The following is a 20,959-nucleotide window of genomic DNA, read 5'->3' on the forward strand; positions in this document are numbered from 1 at the left end:
ACACAAAAACTTTTTGTTTCTTTGTGCAATCCCTCCAGCAGACTTGGCCGTATCCGAGGACACAGTCTTGTTTCTAAGGGACCATATGACTACATTTATAAGAAATTATCTTCACACAGGAACATTTTTGAACATCCAATTGAAGAAATGTTTGTATATGGCAGATTAATGAAACTGAAAGTGAATGCCCACACGAGAATACCCCTTTAACTTTTTTTCCAGCGTTTTATAGGTATTTCCTCCCTGACTACATAAATAGAATATTGGGTGCCGAAATGTACAGCCTAAACTTCACTGAAACAGTTGGAGCTACAGAAGAAATCCCAAGTGCATGAGAACGCCTATTAAAACAGGCAGAGATACAGTTGGTGGATAGGCCATTCATATTCAGTCTTGGAAAATTTGAAGCTTCCTTTGCACGTTGGGTCATTATGTTAGTTCACATGTGGGCAGTAACAATAAACCATCATATTCAAGGGCTTATAATGAACCGTCAGTTAAACTATCCCACACTACCTAAACATTTCTTTGGAAACCGCTATTATACAGCAGTACAGCTATCCCTATATTGTTCCTTTCCATGCCTGTAAAGTGCCACAGTCAGCTTGTAAAGTCGACTTACATCCATGCAAATGACCCTATGCAAGTCCGCATAATCTTTCCTTTGAAATGAGTCCCGTATATTCATGTCCATGCTGCTCAGCTGTGCTTCTGGCTCATTCCCGCTCCGTTAGATTATAGGGATAGTTGTGCTGCTGAATAATAGCAGTTTTCAAAGACATGTTTAGCTAGTGTGGGTTAGTTTAACTGGCAGGTTCCCTTTAAAGACAAGCAGCATACACAGATTAACACTTGTTTATTGTCATATCCTGTACATACAAGAAGAGTAAAAATGATATAAACAGTGCAGAGCATTACATTATTCTAGGGAAAGGGCTGGCACTCCTGAAGTTATGGACCCAATCTCTTGTCGTTGTCACAGTGCCCCATTTATGTAATAAAATGGAGTGTCCAGGCTAAGAGCAGCCAGCACATATCACCCACACAGGGGAGGTCTCGATATTAAAGTGCATCTGTCTGATGTTTGTCACATCCTGGATCAGAAGAACTGTCAATTCTCTGCCATCAAAATAACTGGGGCACAGAATGGGAGACGGAACATAACACAAACATGGCAGAAGCTTTCCAAAAGATGCTGGCTGATAAAACCCAAGATACAGCTCAGCTGATACCTGCGTTCAGCAGATTCTGTCATACTCTTCTGTTATGTGTACTGAAGAAAACTGCTCAGCATCCTGCGCTATTTTTCTGCTATAAATAGAGGAGGTGTGATGCTTGCTTACACTTCTTTACATGGAAACCCAGGGAGAACAGAAGAAATTCTGTATTTTGTAAATGAGTAAATTGCAGAAGTGAATTGGACTGAGATAACAAGGAAGTCACCCAATGCGGGGCCTATCACAGCCGCTATGGACTGTTGCCATTTCTATGACTTATAGCGGCTATAACTGATGAACCCAAGGTCACACATTAAGAAAGAACTATAGCAGAAAGGGTTTATTCAGGCCATTATTTTGCTAGCTTTGTGGTGCCAACGTAGTGAAAGAAGTTTGTGACATTTCCCAACCTTGCAAATAGTTATCAATGAGAATTATAAGGGCACCTGAAGACAACACAAAAACGTTCTCATTACATCACCTACATCCCTCTCATTCCAAGTCACGTGCCCTGCATGCCACATGACCACAGCTTTAACCCCTTCAGTCTCTTCCAGCCACTCTTCTCCTTAGTATCCTAGCTCCATGTCTTCCTTCCTGCGTCTCTGGGTGAACAAGGAACTGAAGGGGTACAGTTTGGCTTTGGCCTGGAACCTTTGGCCAGCAATCTCTATTTCATACTCTCCTCGGTTAATGAAGTCTGGGGTAACTGGGTTTGAGCTGTGAATGAACCCCAGACACACGTGTCTCCCAAGCGTGTAGCTATAGGCACTGCTGGTTGTCTTTCCTACATGTTCCCCATTCCGGTAGATGGGTTCCCCCCACCAGGGCCACAAGTCCAGGTCTGTATCATGATCCTCCAAGATAAACATTGTGAACCGTTTAAATATTCCCTCATCACGCTGGCGCAATAAGGCATCCCGGCCTATGAAATCACAGCCCTGTGTGAGGTGAAAAATGGGTTGTTACAATATGAAAAAATGCCAAGAAAAGACAATGGAAGAAACACTTTCTAAACCATTAGTCTGCAAGTATGTAACACATTGGGGTGCATTTATTACAGACAGTATTTTGTTATTTATCATGTAAAGCACCAGAATTATATTATATACTAGTCAGAATTAAAATCCATGTCAGTGGCTGGCAAGACTAACAACCTGAGTTACAGTCAATCTGTCAGGCCAAGGTGGCGGTGCTTTTTTTTTTTTGGGTGCTCAGTATTCAAAGCTCCTGGGGAGATGGTTAAGTGTGTTTGTACAAACTCTATAATATTAAAACATATTCCCCCAAACGTATCAGCAGGTACGTTTTAAATATAATGAGTAGAGGACTCCACCACTCACCCATAATGCAATGGTGCAGCGCAACATGCTCTGTCTATTATAGAATATTGTTCACTATATAAATATATTATCTACCTTGTCCAACTTCACACGGAACTCCCGTCCACATTCCAGAGGAGTGGTGAATGAATCCAAATCCTGACCCCAAAAGGCAAAGAATTTCTCTATGCGCAGACTCCGCAGGGCATAATAACCAGCATTGCGAATTCCATATTTCTGGCCCACGCTCATGATCTCATTATATACATGAAGAGCATACTGCAGGATGATCACAGAGAACATAGTCAATATATGGACCTGGGTCTAGAGTATGCTGCCAACATGCTAGCTGAAACCGGTCATCACATCAAAGGGAACCGGTCATCACATTTTTCACAAATACAGCTAGTGACAGGTTCCCATAGAGTAACTGACCAACACCCTTCTTTTATCTAAAAGATACCCCTCAGATTCAGTGATTTTTTATATGGTCAGATATGTTTATGGGGTACAGTTTGCTAATAAAGTGGCTACAGGAGCTGTGATGATGTCACTCTGGTCACATGACAATACCCCCTTCCCACTTGCTCTATAGATTCATAGATACCAGGCAAGTTAATAACTCTGTTTTATGGGGAAGCGAGGAACCTGCCACGAGCTGTATTTGTGAAAAATGTGGTAACAGGTTCCCTTTAAGTTGTATTGTGTAGAGACCTGTATAAACCGATTTGTGTGAACCACTCACCTCAATGGGAATGTAAAGGGTGAAGCCTGGCTCTCCTGTGTGTGTCATACTCATTACCCGGATCCCATTGGCGTATCCAACGCTCATCTCCTGCAGAAGAAAGAGTCCACACGTGCAGGGGATTAGGCTGCGCATTGGGGACTTACATGTGCAATGCCCAGAAGGGGCACATTGTGTGTCTAACCTTGCAGAATAAGGATGGAAAGTGGTCTGGTGTCATTGGAGCATAGGATAGCTCTGAAAGCACGTCCATAGCACGTGGGCCAATTAAGTTTAATGCTGAAAAACATAAATTCATGGCTAAAAGCACAGACCACAAGAGCTGGGATTTGGGATTAGTGTGTAGTTCTCTGTGCATACCTGTGTATTTCCATGTCACATCTTCAAGAAACAGGTCACTGTCACTTGGCAAGTGCTGCTTCAGCCATGACCAGCAATGTACCTGCTGGTCTGTGGGGGAGATCATGAAAAAGCTGCAAATTTATACAGGAAGTGTTAATACTCTGAAGAATTAGAGGCTACTAATGGAGCTTAAATGGGTATTCAGTTATTATTTAAGCTATGTATTTAGAGAATAAGAGAATACATTATTATATGTGTGTAAACTTGGTGGTGTCGGGGGTGGCTGTTCCCCACCAAACAGAATAAACCATAACTTAACAATAATCCATATCCCCCCTAGCTGCAGCTTACTAATGCATCCATATACCTGCGTTTCTGGAGTCGCACCACACTGCAGTCATTCTCGTATCCTCCACGCTCATTTAGCATCCCAGTGTGGACAATGTGCCCCACAGGAACATCCACATCATTGGAAAAGAGATATTGAAGGGTGTCCAGAGCCTGATCACCTGGGGACTGAAAGTCAAGACACAGGTTATCACTGGACCCCAAGATGTGGATGAAATGTCACAGACTTTTATCAGTAAGAATGCTGGATTAGTAAGAAAGTGCATGAGCATCCAGGTGTCAAAGCACCGAGAACTGGTAAAGGGTGGGAGGGGGACTCACGCTGATCTCAAACTTGGTGAAGGATGACATGTCAATGACACACACGGCCTCTTTGCAGCACTTCACCTCAGAGCCAACTATATCAAACCAGTCTGGTTTATAAAAGGTTTTGCTCTGATCTAGAGACAGAAGATCTGTGAAAGAAAACAGAGGAGTATTACAAGGCAGTAGCATTTTCTAGCGATGTCTATTGTGCCTTCTTTCTCCAGACACTAACCTTTCCCAGGGGGTACAAAGTACTTTGCCCTCTCAAATCCATGCTTCTCCATCCATCGTGCCCCCTGAGCGTCCAGCCGGTCATAGAGGGGAGAGGTGCGCAACTGTCGCCCTGTCTGGAAATCCCAACGTGGTACTTTCAGGTCATAAATCAGAGCTGCAGAGGGCAAGCACAGAAAATTTGTGTTTTTTTTACTATATAAATTCCACAGTTACTTGAATACATCAAATATCTAAGTAGTACTGCATTAAAACATTATTCTTTATTAGCAACAATGTTAAAATCTAATTTGCATCTTAACATATACCTAAAACATACATTAAACCCGAATGGACCTATTTACACATCCTACGGCCACATTGAAGCATTTGACTCATGCTTGAATTACAGCTTTTACAGTATACTCACATATAAAAGCTATACCATATTTCAGACGTGTCTTTATGGTCTGTGGATGGGAGTCACTAAGTGGCTGAAAAAAAGGGAGGGGTGGACACTGCATATTCAGCCCCTCTCTTGTCCGCAAAATAGCTCCTGCCCTTACAAGGGTATTCTTAGAAGCGACCCGGTACTGTAGTGCCATCCAGCACTTCCCATAAAGGGGTGAAAAGGGATGTACAATCTCTCTTTGGATACACAAGTCAATGATCTGCCTGATATAATTACTAAATATGTCTTCCAAAGATTTAAACAGGGGATCCTATTAGAGAGAGGAACACATCTGTAAAACGATGTAATCTCGATGTTAGGGTATTGTGTGATTTGCTAGAATTGTCTCACAATACCCTAGCATCCACTATGCAGTGTAATTTGACAGAGTTGTCACAGAACACCTTCAATAAGTGCATAATATACTATATATAATATATGACATGCCCAATTCTCCCCCGTTGAATGTGCACATAAGCCGAGCATGTGATGAAAGCGGCAGTGAGACTGACTGGGAGTCAACCTGGGTGGATGAAGTAGACAGAGGGGAAGGATCCCCTTGATGTGGTAGGGGGTTGGACTCTAGTTCTCCATATCTACCCAGAAGTAAGGGGGAGGTGGGCGTGCAACATAGTGCAAAGGCTCTGCGTACCACTGGTACAATCTGTCCTCTATTGATATATTAATTCCACATTATTATTATGTCCTATTCATCATCACCGGTACTTACGCATGACCTCCATCACTCTGTGCCGCAAGAAGGTCCTGCTGCTCTGCAACGCTCCAAAGCGCTTGATGTCCAGGGGCCACACATTATCTTGCGGGTAACCGTGCACCATCCACTCTGCAAGGAACCTAAATGAAGAATTAAAGTCAATAATCTTGGAAATTGTGAAGTAATTCACTCAAGAAGGGGCAAAATATGAAGGGCACTTACTTTCCAGCACCTCCTCCAAGGGAGCAGCCTTGGGAGTTCATTCCAGCAAGTGTGAAATATCTCAGAAGGGTTGGACTCTCTCCCATTACACAGCGCATGTCAGGGGTGAAGGATTCTGGACAATTGACAAGACGCAGGATTTCCAGCGCCTCCAGTGAAGGCATACGGCGCAGCAAAGCGCTGAGAAGTGGTTCTGTAGCAAAAACCATAGTGTCAGCAGTAAGAACCAAATCAATGATCAGACCCCTACTTCATACTCAAGATTTGTAGAATGTGTTCTAATGAAGAAGCTTTCACCAACTCCAATTCAAAAAACACACTAGGCGCTGCTTACTAAAGTAAGCAGCACTTAGCGCTACCCCTTTTTTTTTAGCAGTGTTAAACCACTAGCTTTATCGGAAGCCTCAGAATGGCGGACCGAGCATACAGCATTCGAGTGTATTCATGAGGGGGCTGTGACTGTCGCTTGAAGCCCGGCAGTCACTGCCGGCCTATATTGCAAGAGGGGCTGTAGGCTCGGTCTGGCGTTCTGAGGCTATGGCACTGCAGTGTCCGCTAGCTTTATCGGAGGGTTCCGATAAAGCTAGCAGTTTAACACTGCTAAAAATGGGGTAGTGCCAAGATCTGCTTACTTTAGTCAGCAGCCCCTGGTGCTGTTTTTTTAGGGTGAAAGGTCCTCCTTAATGTGTGATGCTCCACTGAAACAGACACAGTAGATTTTTTCCCGATTTCAGAGAAATTAATTGTTTTTGCCTGTTTTCTGTCAGATGGGCATTCCTGGGGTACAGCAGGATGCAGAGACCTGGGTTTTGGTGGAGGTGGCAGAAAGGTCATGTTAAAGGTGACACATTTATTATTAGACAGCATAATAAAAGTTCTTGGCCACAAGTTATGACCTCCTTACCAAAGTGATCCCAGTCTTCTTGCAGGTTTTGGATTTCCAATTGGTTACGACCCTCTGTAAAGATTGGTTTTGGGTTTTTTTCAAAGCCTCCGGACAGGATCCCACCTTGCCAGTTGCGTATGTAAATCCTTCCATCAGGGTCTACAACACCTACAAAAAGGATAGAAGTATGAGATATTTGACAAAGAAATGATTACAACAAGCAACATTGAATCTAACGTTTATCTATAAAATTTTATCTTTCATCTATTGACACTGTTAGACATGGGAGAGAAAGGACTGAACAGTGAGAGCATGGCTGAGAGAAAGGGAAGCAGCAGGATTGAGCTGTATTAGAATGAGCTGTCTACTGTGAGATTGGGGGGGGCATGGCTGAGGGAGGGAAGCGGCAGCATTGAGCTGTATTAGGCTGAGCTATCTACTGTGAGATTGGAGGGGGCATGGCTGAGGGAGGGAAGCAGCAGGATTGAGCTGTATTAGGCTGAGCTGTCTACTGTGAGATTGGAGGGGGCATGGCTGAGGGAGGGAAGCAGCAACATTGAGCTGTATTATTCTGAGCCATCTACTGTGAGATTGGAGGGGGCATGGTTGAGGGAGGGAAGCAGCAACATTGAGCTGTATTAGGCTGAGCTGTCTACTGTGAGATTGGAGGGGGCATGGCTGAGGGAGGGAAGCAGCAGGATTGAGCTGTATTAGGCTGAGCTTAATTTAAAAAAAGTTGGAAAAGGTGTAAACAGCCTTTAACACATGCATTCCTGGTGTGATCAGGAAAAAATGACACACAGAAACCACCACTGTAGCTTAAAAGCAACAAGAATCATACAGATGGCATAATATGGCTTCACGTACAAGGCAGGTTATCCTGCAGCGGCGTACGCAGTGGACTGGTCAGGAGGTAGAAGTGCTCACAAGCATGAAGAGGGATACTGACCGGCTCTTCATTTGACAAACCGAGCTCGTAAGCCCACTGCAACAAAAGCAAATATACATATTAAGTTTGTGATGTGGTCAACAGGATTGTGAAGACCTGCTGTGTACAGGGGATGATGGGTTTTCTTACCTGGCCTGCACAGTTCACAAAGTACTCGCACTCTATCTGCCCCCGGTCTGTGTCCACACCACTGACATGACCCCTTTCTACAAGTACATGGTTTACAGCCGTGTGCTCATGGACCTGAACGCCTGACAGGAGATAGCAAATATGTGGTTATCATTGTGCGGGTAAGATAAGCTGCACAATGATTGGTGCATCCAACAAGCCATAACATGTTGACCGTAGGCACCTTCCCTGACAATACACAAGATTATTAGATCACCTTTACTCCGGGCTGCTGTAACCAAGGCAAGAGCTATGTCTGCTGTAGACACTACCGCATCCTCTGGTACATACATTGCTCCAACCAGATCATGAATATTAAGGAGGGGGTGGAGCTCGCCAACCTGCTTTGGTGTAATTATCTCGCATGGAATGCTCTTCATTCTGCTAATCAGAATATGAGGTTAGTCTCTGCCCAACTGATAACACAGCCCACATCTGTAATTTCTCACCTTAACCGTGACACCATACGCCTCAGAGATATGAGCCGATCCTGAGTTTGAGCCAGCAAGACGGACCCTGTCCTTTTGTAGCCTACAGGAGACATACAAGCAATCAAACACGGAAGAATGACATATCTCATACCAGCCTGTCATGTGACAATTCGTGTCCATGACGGCGAATCGCATCGACTAGATACACAATGCATGTTAAATGATACCAATATCAAAATAAAGTTATACTGACTTCCAATCAAGCAACCAGAATTTTCTTCAACTGATTGCTATGTCAGAATTACTACTTCACTACAATTACTACTACACCAATCAAGATTGTCACAAACTAATTTTAGAATCCTGATTGATAAAGATGTCTGTCCTAAGTTGCGCTAAGATTTCTGGAGTTTTCACTCTATTCTTACGAGTTACAAGATGATAAGAAAGGAAACATCTATTTGATGAGTTAACACTTTCATTTCCTTTTTCTAGGTTAATGCATCCAAAAAAAAAAGACATGAAAGAGTACGAAAAGACATAACAAGAAGTGGTCTACACCAGATTTCTGCACAGAGCCCGGTAGAAATAAACTATTTTCCAAAATGGGAGTCACCAGAGCAATTGGTAGGCGCTGACCATTTCAGCTCTGTCCACAGCACACCTACAGGACACCACTCACCTGTTGGGATCCCGCTCTCTGCTTCCAATTGCTGATAAAGTTTGTTTGAGTAATCGGCCATTTCAGTCTCTATAGAAATATGTTTGACGGTGCTCACTATGCCAGCACAAAATCGTGTGGAGCCAGCAGCTATCCTGCAGGAAACAGGGAAGGTGTTATTGTAAGAAATTTGACTAACAAGATTGCTGCTGCTCATAGATTTGGGCAAAAAAACACAAGCGTGGTTGGTCCATGAATCCTGGACCACATGCTAACCAGATTTAGTGGACTGACCACAGTAACATGGAGGGTGCAGCCACACGTTCCGTTTTTCAGATGCAGTTTTTGAAGCCAAAAGCAGGTGTGGATGATAATGGGTGAGAACTTATAATTAACCCCTTCGTGTCTATGCCATTTTAGACCTTTAGGACCAGGCCTGATTTTTAAAATTTGTTGTCATTATAGGAGGTTCTAACTTTGTGATGCTTTAACATATTTTGAGATTGTTTTCCCATCACACATTGTACTTCAAAGTAATAGAAACATTGATGATATCTTTAGTGTTTAGTCATGAAAAAAATTTAAATTTGGCAAAAAATTCAAAAATTATTCATTTTCAAAGTTCAAAATTTTCTGCTTTTCAGGCAGATCATGGCACCCAAGTAACTTTATAACTAACATTTCCGGAATGTCTGCTTTATATCGGAATAGGGTTTTATGCATCCTCTCTCTTTTCTAGGTTGTTAGGAAGTTCAGAATTGTGGGTGGAATTTTTCTCATTTTTATGAAAAAAAAAAAAAAATAATAATAATATCGCCAAAACTCTTATTTAGAGGCACATGCTCAGGTCTAAATGACTTTGAGAGGACTAAATAACAGTAAAACCCGATAAATCATGCCATTTTAGAAGCTACACGCCTCAATGTGTAAAAGATCAACTTTAAGAAGTGTGTTTACCCTTTACCCTTTAACACAGGGGTTAAAACAAAATGGAGGCATAATTTACAAGCTGTAATTTTTTTTAGACAATATAGTAATTTTGACCAAAAATTAAACTGTTATAAAGTATTAAATGACCAAAAACTTCATAAAGTCTGATACCCAATTTCTCCCGAGTATGAGGATAACCCATATGTGGTGGTGACTGCTGCACTGGCACACGGCCGGGCATAGAAGGGAAGGACCGCCATCCAGAGAAGATCTGCATTGTCACATTTTAAAGGCTGTAAAATGTTTATTTTTTTGTAATTTGGACATGAGGGGGGTTATTTTTTTGTGGATGAGATCCACTTTTCAGGTACATCATTTATGGGGGTCTCAATAGCTAATAATCAGATTTTATTAACTCTTTCTTGGTGGTGGTTAAGAAAATCATTAATGCTTCTTTATGGTTTTTAGCATACGTTCACCATAAAAATAATGTGTTTATTTATATGGCTTTTTTATGGTTAGCTTGTTTTGCAGAATATAGAACAAATTTTGTGAGAAATTTGCTTGTTTTTGCATAGCCAAGTAACAATGGGCAGAACATTTATATTTTTTTGTTTACAGAGCTGGTTTAGAGCTTATTTTTTGCGGGAGAAGCTGTACTTTTTTTCGTTGGGGTGTCGTTGGGGTAAATTTTACTTTTTGATCACTTGGTATGCGCTTTTTTTGCGGTCAAAATGTGAAATTTTCATACATTTTGTGAGGTTTTTTTACGCTCACTGTACGATGTAGTGACAATTTAATTTTATTGTTGTTACAGACGTTTTGATACCCAATATGTAGTTTTTTTTGGTGAATTTCACTTTTTTTATGTTTTATTTGATTACTGCATGGTGTGGGACTTCAGGGGACTTTTATTCTTTTTTAATAATTTATTTTAATTTCACTTTTTAAACTTTTTTTTTACTGTTTTATTTTGTCCCAGGGTGGGACATGAACAAGTAACCTTCGGGGTTACCATGGTAACGATCGGCACCTTCGTGCTCTGCAGGGAGGGTGCCAATCGTCGTGCCTATGCACCTTAGATGCCGCAGTCACTATGACCGTGGCGTCCATAGGGTTAAACAGCCAGGATCGCGACTATCGCGACCCCGGCTATTACTGTGGGATCCCGGCTACCATGTACCCGCATCCTATCATGTAGTATCACGTCAAGGTGCACCCTTAGCCTCATAATATAATCAAAAATTACAGTCCGGTCCTAGCATTCTAAGGGGAGATGGGACTTCTTGTATCATATAAAACTATGATGCTTGGAGTTTCGTTCATGGCAAGTTGCTCAGTAACAAGCCAACGACTACAGTGTGGTTCTGGCCTAAAGGAAGACAATGTCTGGAAGAGACTGGAAGGAGACGGATATAATTTATCATGGCTTCTACTGGCAGAGTAAAGGTGTACAACCTGTATTATACTTCACTTATGGGTTGAATTTATCATGTACCAGCATATGATGGAAGTCACACTCCCTCCTGATGCAGCGGATCCATCAGGTGACCTAGACTGGTAGACGGCTGTGCCTCCGGGCAAAACTATGCAAGGCCCTGCCTGCCATAGTTACGCGTAACCTGCAAATCTTTGACAGCAAATGTTCGAAGGCTTTAGAGAGTGTGCAGCTACAGTGCAGAACACTCAGCTACAGCCCCCCAACTTCACACCCTTTCCAAGCCCACTTGGCATGGAGGTGGTGTGAAGGGGAAAATAATCACAATTACTGGAGTTTCACAAGTAATTGCAATAATTTCACGACTTGTATGCCAAATACATACATATGGTACCAGAATCAAGCTCCTTGGGGAAATGGAGGATGTGTCCCTTCTGTCAGCTTTTAGGCCTCTTCCACACTAGCGTTGCGTTTCACATCAGGGTGCAATGCGTGAAAAACTGACGTTTTTGGCTGCATTTTTGTTCCATTTTTCCTTGGAGTAATTAGCGTTTTTGCGTTTTTCACGCGCGTGTTGTTAGCGGTTTTTTTGCGTTTTCGGCGCATTTTTCACGCGCGATTTAATGGGAGACTCGAGCATTTTTCAAAGGGACCATGGTTTGGGATTAAAATGTGTTATTTAATTGAAAAATAATGTCTTCTGATAATTTGCAAACATCTGCGATCTATTCTTCACTGTTCCGCGTGTATATTATCTCCCGACAATTTAGCAGATGTGAAGAACAGTGAAGAATAGAATAAAATCATTGTACACAGTGAACACAGGATCATTTAAGATAAAAACACAGTGCAGAACACAGTGCAGAATAGATTACAGATGTTCGGCACATCTGCTTACTTGTCGGGAGATACGCGCGGAACGGCGCGAACAAAATAGCATGTGAAGAACAATATATATGTGTGTGAAGAACACATTGCAGATGTTTAAATACATCTGCAATGTGTTCTTCACACATATATATTGTTCTTCACATGCTATTTTGGGCGCACCGTTCCGTGCGCATCTCCCGACAAGTAAGCAGATGTGCCGAACATCTGTAATCTATTCTGCACTGTGTTCTGCACTGTGTTTTTATCTTAAATGATCCTGTGGTCACTGTGTTCACTGTGTTCACTGGTTTTATTCTATTCTTCACTGTTCTTCACTGTGTTTTTTTAATTAAATGATCGTTCGCGAGCAGGGGAAATACTGTTATTCTGGTAACCTAGCAACCCTTACGTTTAAAACGCATTGCACTCGCATTGCACTTGCAATGATTGGGAGTGCAATGCGTTCTTGATGCATCTCCATAGACTTGAATGGGGCGTGAAAATTGCGCGTGACTCGCAAAAATAGAGCATGCTGCGATTTTGACGCGCGTGCAAACGAACGCAAGCACGCGCGTCAAAAACAACGCTAATGGAGAAAGACCCATTGAATACAATGGGACAGAGTGCAATGCAAGTTCTGCGCGTCAAATGCACGCGCAGAACTCGCGCGTGAAAAACGCCAGTGTAGAAGGGGCTTTAATCTACGGTTTCAGGACCTTTGGAGAACCATTCAAGGGGTTTTCACACGAATCACAGGAAAAAGTCTATCCATAGGGTAGGGCCTAACTTGCTGATCGGTGGGAGACTCAGAGATGAGACCCCCCACAAATCACAAAAACGAGATCACCGAGCGCGCTGCTTGGCAATTTCTGTCGGCTCCATTGAGATGTATGGAGCAGAACTGTCATGCGCGGCTGCCTGCTCCATTACTCCAGGAGGACGAGGGGTCTCACCGAGGTAACTGGGACCCCTTGTTTTCGTGATCTATGGGGGTCTCATCACTGAGACCCCCACCAATCAGCAAGTTAGGTCCTATCCCGTGGATAGGGCCTAACTTTAATTTGTGGGAAAACCCCTTTAAAGGACCTGAAATTACTCTTTTGTTCATGTGAATTGAGAGCAGGAACAGATGTTTAAGGTTTTATTGGGGGAAGTCCTTCTCAGTATAAAATTTGGTGGGTGGCCATGGGTCCCCTAGAGGGCTTAGGCCCCAGGCTTCTGCCAAACCCCCTATATTATAATCCACTACTTGCGTCAGCTTCAAGAGAATTGAAATTAGTGTAGTGTAGCAAACATGTAATAGTCATAGACCTAGTCATAGATGCCGCCATAGCACTTGCAGTAAATCTTAGGACAAACAATGGCATAAATTAACTTATAAAGAACAAAGCCAGCTTCAGGATGCCCTGGGGAACCTAGCAAAGGCGTTCAGCTGACATTGAATCCTAAGGAGGGAGAGAGAAAGAATGGGAGTGATAGAAATTTTTATGCAGGGCCCCAACAGCCCTCTTGACTTTTGTAAGGTGAGTCCTAATTAACGCTTTCATGGTTGTCCTGGTACCAGGAACTTGAACATAAAAACTAAGACACACTTCAGTCTCTTAGTGTATGTAAAGATCCTCTCTCGTTTAATCTCCCAAAATAAATAATATCACAGACAGAAGAGTCATCAAAGAGGCGTGAATAGTATACTGTAAAGCTATTGGACGTCAGCACATTCTGGGAAAAAAGTTAATTCATTGTGCTCAGTTCTCAGAGACCTTGTACACAGATATTGTTTATACTAATTTGCTGAGAAGAAGAAGATAAGTGGACTCCAGAATCATAATATAATGTAGCATCAAGGACAGACTGGCTTCTCATTAAATGTCAAAGGGTATTAGCTGACAGACGAGCAAACAGGTTACATAAAATGAAGTTTGAATGATGACATCTAAGATGGCGGACAGTGCGATCTCCTTAACAGGAGCAAGGGCCATTTCAACCTCTAAGACATAGCACTGAAATGTTATTGGGGAGAAATTCAACAGTTTGAAATGGAGAGTGCAAGGGCCCTGGGATTTTAAGAAATTGTGCTGTCATGATAAAAACATTAGCAAGTGGACTACTGAAAAATAGTAATTTTTGCCGTCATGTAGGTCCAGGTGCCAATGGAGATAAGGTTTCTACTGCACAAATAACCAGCAACAAAGTTGTCTTAGGGACTGGCAGAATGGGTTACTTATTGGTAATGCACTAGTTTGAATTTTTCTGTTGTTTTGTTGTGTTGTATGATCAAGAAAAGATAATTAAAACTGTCTGTTCATTAAGTGTCACCAGCTTTTACCTCACTAAACTAGGCCCCTCATTCTAGATTCACCTCTTTTATATGCAATCTCACTAGTTTACGTATAAAAAAATCCCCTTCAAAGAAACTGTATCCCTTTTTCTATACATCACAGATCCACAAGAGATTCTTAACTTTAAATGACACCAGTAGCATGTCTTTAGGTGCTATAAAACAAAAGATATGGGTGTCTGAAGGATTACTATTCCTGCAACCTTTTCTTGACCCATCTCAGTCAAATATGACTCATCTCCGTTCATTTTTAAATTACGGATATTTATAAGTGGGAATTATAGAAATGATAGGAAAATCTGGTGACAGGTTCACTTTACGGCATGGTGCGAAAAAAATACTCACCTGCCCTGCTCCAACAATACGATATCATGCCAGCCCAGCTTAGTGAGGTGATATGCCACGGATGCCCCCATAATTCCACCACCGCAGATGACCACCTGGGCACGAGAGGGCAGAGGTTGTGCTTCTGTGGAGGCTGCCCTCTGCGGAATACATACACATCTCCAGCCACGCCATCTTATGTGCCCCAAGACATCTGAAATAAGCCGGGCGTGCATCTTGGCGAGGGCAGCAGAGATCCGCTCGCAGCGGATACTGTAGGGGAAGAAAAAGAAGGTTAATGAGCATGATTACAAGTGACAGAGCCACACTTAAATTATACTATAGTGTAGGACATGATGACAGGGAGGAGGTCACATGTGAGCAGACATGCAGTGCACTGTATCCTAGGACATAGTGACAGGTCACACATGCATTACACTGTATCCTAGGACATAGTGACAGGTCACACATGCATTACACTGTATCCTAGGACATAGTGACAGGTCACACATGCATTACACTGTATCCTAGGACATAGTGACAGGTCACACATGCATTACACTGTATCCTAGGACATAGTGACAGGTCACACATGCATTACACTGTATCCTAGGACATAGTGACAGGTCACACATGCATTACACTGTATCCTAGGACATAGTGACAGGTCACACATGCATTGCACTGTATCCTAGGACATAGTGACAGGTCACACATGCATTACACTGTATCCTAGGACATAGTGACAGGTCACACATGCATTACACTGTATCCTAGGACATAGTGACAGGTCACACATGCATTACACTGTATCCTAGGACGTGGTGACAGGTCACACATGCATTGCACTGTATCCTAGGACATAGTGACAGGTCACACATGCATTACAATTAGAGATGAGCGAGCACTAAAATGCTCGAGTGCTCGTTATTCGAGACGAACTTTTCCAGATGCTCGAGTGCTCGTCTCGAATAACGAGCCCCATTGAAGTCAATGGGAGACTCGAGCATTTTTCAAAGGGACCATGGTTCGGGAATAAAATGTGTTAATTAATTGAAAAAGAATGTCTTCTGATAAGTTAGCAGATGTATGCAAACATCTGCAATCTATTCTTCACTGTTCCGCGCGTATATTATCTCCCGACAAGTTATCAGATGTGAAGAACAGTGAAGAATAGAATAAAAACAGTGACCACATGATCATTTAAGTGAAAAACACAGTGAAGAATAGATTGCAGATGTTCTGCACATCTGCTTACTTGTCGGGAGATACGCTGTCCCGGGATCCGCTGCTCTTCTTCCACTGAAGTCTCCCCGATGTCTCCGTGCCCCGATGTCTCCGTGCCCCTATGTCTCCGTGCCCCTATGTCTCCGTGCCCCTATGTCTCCGTGCCCATATGTCTCCGTGCCCATATGTCTCCGTGCCCATATGTCTCCGTGCCCATATGTCTCCGTGCCCATATGTCTCCGTGCCCATATGTCTCCGTGCCCATATGTCTCCGTGCCCATATGTCTCCGTGCCCATATGTCTCCGTGCCCATATGTCTCCGTGCCCATATGTCTCCGTGCCCATATGTCTCCGTGCCCATATGTCTCCGTGCCCCTATGTCTCCGTGCCCCTATGTCTCCGTGCCCCGATGTCTCCGTGCCGCTCCCCGATGTCTCCGTGCCGCTCCCCGATGTCTCCGTGCCGCTCCCCGATGTCTCCGTGCCGCTGCCCGATGTCTCTGTGCTGCTCCCCGGTGTCTCTGTGCTGCTCCCTTGTGTCTCCGTCCTGCACACCGTGTTCTGCAATGTCTTCTTCACACATATATATTGTTCTTCACATACTATTTTGTTCGCACCGTTCCGCGCGTATCTTCCGACAAGTAAGCAGATGTGCCGAACATCTGTAATCTATTCTTCACTGTGTTCTTCACTGTGTTTTTCACTTAAATGATCCTGTGTTCACTGTGTTCACTGTTTTTATTCTATTCTTCATTGTTCTTCACTGTGTTTTTTTAATTAAATGCTCGATCTCGAGCAGGGGAAATACTCGTCCGAGCAACGAGCCGTCTCGAGTACCTTAATGCTCGAACGAGCATCAAGCTCGGACGAGCATGTTCGCTCATCTCTAATTACAATGTATCCTAGGACATAGTGACAGGTCACACATTCATTACACTGTATCCTAGGACATAGTGACAGGTGACACATGCATTGCACTGTATCCTAGGACATAGTGACAGGTGACACATGCATTGCACTGTATCCTAGGACATAGTGACAGGTGACACATGCATTGCACTGTATCCTAGGACATAGTGACAGGTCACACATGCATTACACTGTATCCTAGGACATAGTGACAGGTCACACATGCATTACACTGTATCCTAGGACATAGTGACAGGTCACACATGCATTACACTGTATCCTAGGACATAGTGACAGGTCACACATGCATTACACTGTATCCTAGGACGTGGTGACAGGTCACACATGCATTACACTGTATCCTAGTACATAGTGACAGGCCACACATGCATTACACTGTATCCTAGGACATAGTGACAGGTCACACATGCATTGCACTGTATCCTAGGACATAGTGACAGGTGACACATGCATTGCACTGTATCCTAGGACATAGTGACAGGTCACACATGCATTACACTGTATCCCAGGACATAGTGACAGGTCACACATGCATTACAATGTATCCTAGGACGTGGTGACAGGTCACACATGCATTACACTGTATCCTAGTACATAGTGACAGGTCACACATGCATTACACTGTATCCTAGGACATAGTGACAGGTGACACATGCATTACACTGTATCCTAGGACATAGTGACAGGTCACACATGCATTGCACTGTATCCTAGGACATAGTGACAGGTCACACATGCATTGCACTGTATCCTAGGACAGAGTGACAGGTGACACATGCATTGCACTGTATCCTAGGACATAGTGACAGGTCACACATGCATTACACTGTATTCTAGGACATAGTGACAGGTCACACATGCATTGCACTGTATCCTAGGACATAGTGACAGGTCACACATGCAGTGCACTGTATCCTAGGACATAGTGACAGGTCACACATGCATTACACTGTATCCTAGGACATAGTGACAGGTCACACATGCATTACACTGTATTCTAGGACATAGTGACAGGTCACACATGCATTACACTGTATTCTAGGACATAGTGACAGGTCACACATGCATTACACTGTATCCTAGGACGTGGTGACAGGTCACACATGCATTACACTGTATTCTAGGACATAGTGACAGGTGACACATGCATTACACTGTATCCTAGGACATAGTGATAGGTCACATATGCATTACACTGTATCCTAGGACATAGTGACAGGTCACATATGCATTACACTGTATCCTAGGACATAGTGACAGGTCACACATGCATTACACTGTATTCTAGGACATAGTGATAGGTCACACATGCATAACACTGTATCCTAGGACATAGTGATAGGTCACACATGCATTACACTGTATCCTAGTACATAGTGACAGGTCACACATGCATTACACTGTATCCTAGGACATAGTGACAGGTCACACATGCATTACACTGTATTCTAGGACATAGTGATAGGTCACACATGCATTACACTGTATCCTAGGACATAGTGACAGGTCACACATGCATTACACTGTATTCTAGGACATAGTGATAGGTCACACATGCATTACACTGTATTCTAGGACATAGTGATAGGTCACACATGCATTGCACTGTATTCTAGGACATAGTGATAGGTCACACATGCATTACACTGTATCCTAGGACATAGTGACAGGTCACACATGAATTGCACTGTTTTCTAGGACATAGTTATAGGTCACACATGCATTGCACTGTATTCTAGGACATGGTGATGGGTGGGAGGTCACACATGATCAGACATGCAGTAGACTGTAATTTAGAACATAATGACAAGTGAGAGGTCACACATGCATTACACTGTATTCTAGGACATGGTGGCAGGTGGGAGGGCACACATTATCAGACATGCAGTAAACTGTATAATAGAACATACTGACAAGTAAGATGTCACACATGCAATACACTGTATTCTAGGACATGGTGACAGGTGGGAGGGCACACATGATCAGACATGCAGTAGTCTGTGATCTAGAACATAGTGACAAGTTACACATGCATTACACTGTATTCTAGGACATGGTGATGGGTGGGAGGTCACACATGATCAGACATGCAGTAGACTGTAATTTAGAACATAATGACAAGTGAGAGGTCACACATGCATTACACTGTATTCTAGGACATGGTGGCAGGTGGGAGGGCACACATTATCAGACATGCAGTAGACTGTATAATAGAACATACTGACAAGTAAGATGTCACACATGAACACACATGCAATACACTGTATTCTAGGACATGGTGACAGGTGGGAGGGCACACATGATCAGACATGCAGTAGACTGTGATCTAGAACATAGTGACAAGTTACACATGCATTACACTGTATTCTAGGACATGGTGACAGGTCAGGTGAGAGTTTACACATGATCACACACGCATTAGATGGTGACACATGATAACAGCTGGGGCCTGGAGCATACAGGAAGCTTATCTAAGGGGATCTGACAGGACACAGAGGGTTAGTACACACACTAGAGGTCAGGTCAGCAGGGGGCGCTGCACTCGCTGAGTTATGAAGCCGCTAGCAATACCACGTCCATTTCCCCACATACTCCCCCGAGAGACACCTCTGACCTCTCCGCTTCCGGTTTATCTCTCACTTATTACAGAATCGAGCTGACCCCGGGGAGACACGTCCAGTCGGATAACGTCACGGCGTAAGCCGCACCCACCGGACCGATCAAAGTGCGCGTTCCAGGACCGCCCTACGGCTCTGTTTGGGAGCCGCACATGGTCGCCGAACAACCAATCAGCAAGTCGAAGACGTTATGAATAAAGGCCAATGATAACACGTGGGTGCGGAGTGTGTGACTGCTCGTCCGGGTGGTGAGTTAGGAGCGGAGGTGCAGTCCTCCCACCTTGAGCTGCCGCAGGAGGAATAGGATGTGATTCCCAGAAGCTGCTCAGTCTGATGCACAACTTACAGTGTAACCCGCCCCGCAGCCCCATCACTCACTACATAGATAATGCATTACTTTCATCCAGTTGTGTGTCTGAGCCTCGCCCTGTGCTGGGAAGATGTCGGGTTGTTAATTGCAATAATTTTTGAATTTTTGTATCTGTTATTTCTCATACATATAGCTGTATTGTTACCACATTGTACAGGAATTGGGATTCTTATTTTTTTTTTTTTTTTTTTTATTACCCTTTGCATTTAAAGGAAACCAGGGGCGTTAAGGCTGCCATGGGCTGTATGGATATTATAGCCCCCTGCGTTTACACACGCTGCTTACTGGCCCCTTGCGTTCATGATGTCCTCGGATTCCAATGTCAGTCACCAGTGATAAAATAAAAATCACAAATTTTATTAAATATATAGCAAGGTAAAAACATTGGGGGACATTTATTGTGTGGCGGCGTGTGAAGCAGTCCCCACCCCTCCAGCGCTGTCGGGTTACTCCAGGCTCCCACCTCCAGTGTACAATGATATGTCAGGTCTTGGCTGGTGTGTTCTTCAGCCACAGCCTATGATCTTTCAGCTGTGAAAGATTGCTGGCTGTAGCAAGTGCTAGGGCAGGATTGCCTACCGGCTGGGCCCCCCTCCACGCCAATAATCACAAAACTACTCAGACATATCATTCCTGGGTTAAGTTGAATGTACCTTTCCCTTTACTCCAGAGATAATCTTTTTGGAAAAGTCTTTGCTGGCCTCCATATCTTGGAGAATCCCCAGGGGGGTAATGACTGCCATAATGGCTTTTCGGGCACTGCTTCAGGATTGCTTAACATCTGTGGAGAAGATCGCATTCATCAGCAGACTATCTTCACCTATAACTCTGCCCTTTAGCTTGCCAAACAGGTCTATTTCACCAATATAATATCCTTTCGCTCTCACGATCCTAAAAGGCTCTTTGATACCTTTCACTCCTTATTAACACCAAAGATGCAGT

General features: G+C 43.5%; 1 protein-coding gene across 4 annotated transcripts; it reads right to left on the bottom strand.

Moving 5' to 3' along the window:
- Nucleotides 1–839: 839 nt before the first annotated feature.
- On the bottom strand, nt 840–19,785 carry PDPR (pyruvate dehydrogenase phosphatase regulatory subunit). Of its 4 annotated transcripts, none has more exons than XM_072117004.1 (18): nt 19,644–19,785; nt 14,895–15,146; nt 8,995–9,128; nt 8,331–8,412; nt 8,099–8,262; nt 7,843–7,964; nt 7,632–7,749; nt 6,783–6,932; nt 5,879–6,071; nt 5,672–5,796; nt 4,513–4,668; nt 4,296–4,429; nt 3,994–4,142; nt 3,645–3,757; nt 3,469–3,563; nt 3,285–3,374; nt 2,636–2,818; nt 840–2,158 (listed from the first exon to the last, which is right to left on the bottom strand). In XM_072117004.1, exons 2-18 carry the CDS (start codon nt 15,107–15,109, stop codon nt 1,787–1,789), a joined length of 2,595 nt encoding a protein of 864 aa, XP_071973105.1. In that variant the 5' UTR covers nt 15,110–15,146; nt 19,644–19,785; the 3' UTR covers nt 840–1,786. The 4 variants fall into 4 exon arrangements, with proteins under 4 accessions (XP_071973105.1, XP_071973106.1, XP_071973108.1 ...); XM_072117005.1 differs by having other exon boundaries at nt 19,670–19,776; XM_072117007.1 differs by having other exon boundaries at nt 19,691–19,711.
- Between the last annotated feature and the right edge of the window lie 1,174 nt (nt 19,786–20,959).

The sequence above is a fragment of the Engystomops pustulosus genome, chromosome 7, assembly GCF_040894005.1.
Source record: "Engystomops pustulosus chromosome 7, aEngPut4.maternal, whole genome shotgun sequence".
Taxonomy (NCBI): domain Eukaryota; kingdom Metazoa; phylum Chordata; class Amphibia; order Anura; family Leptodactylidae; genus Engystomops; species Engystomops pustulosus.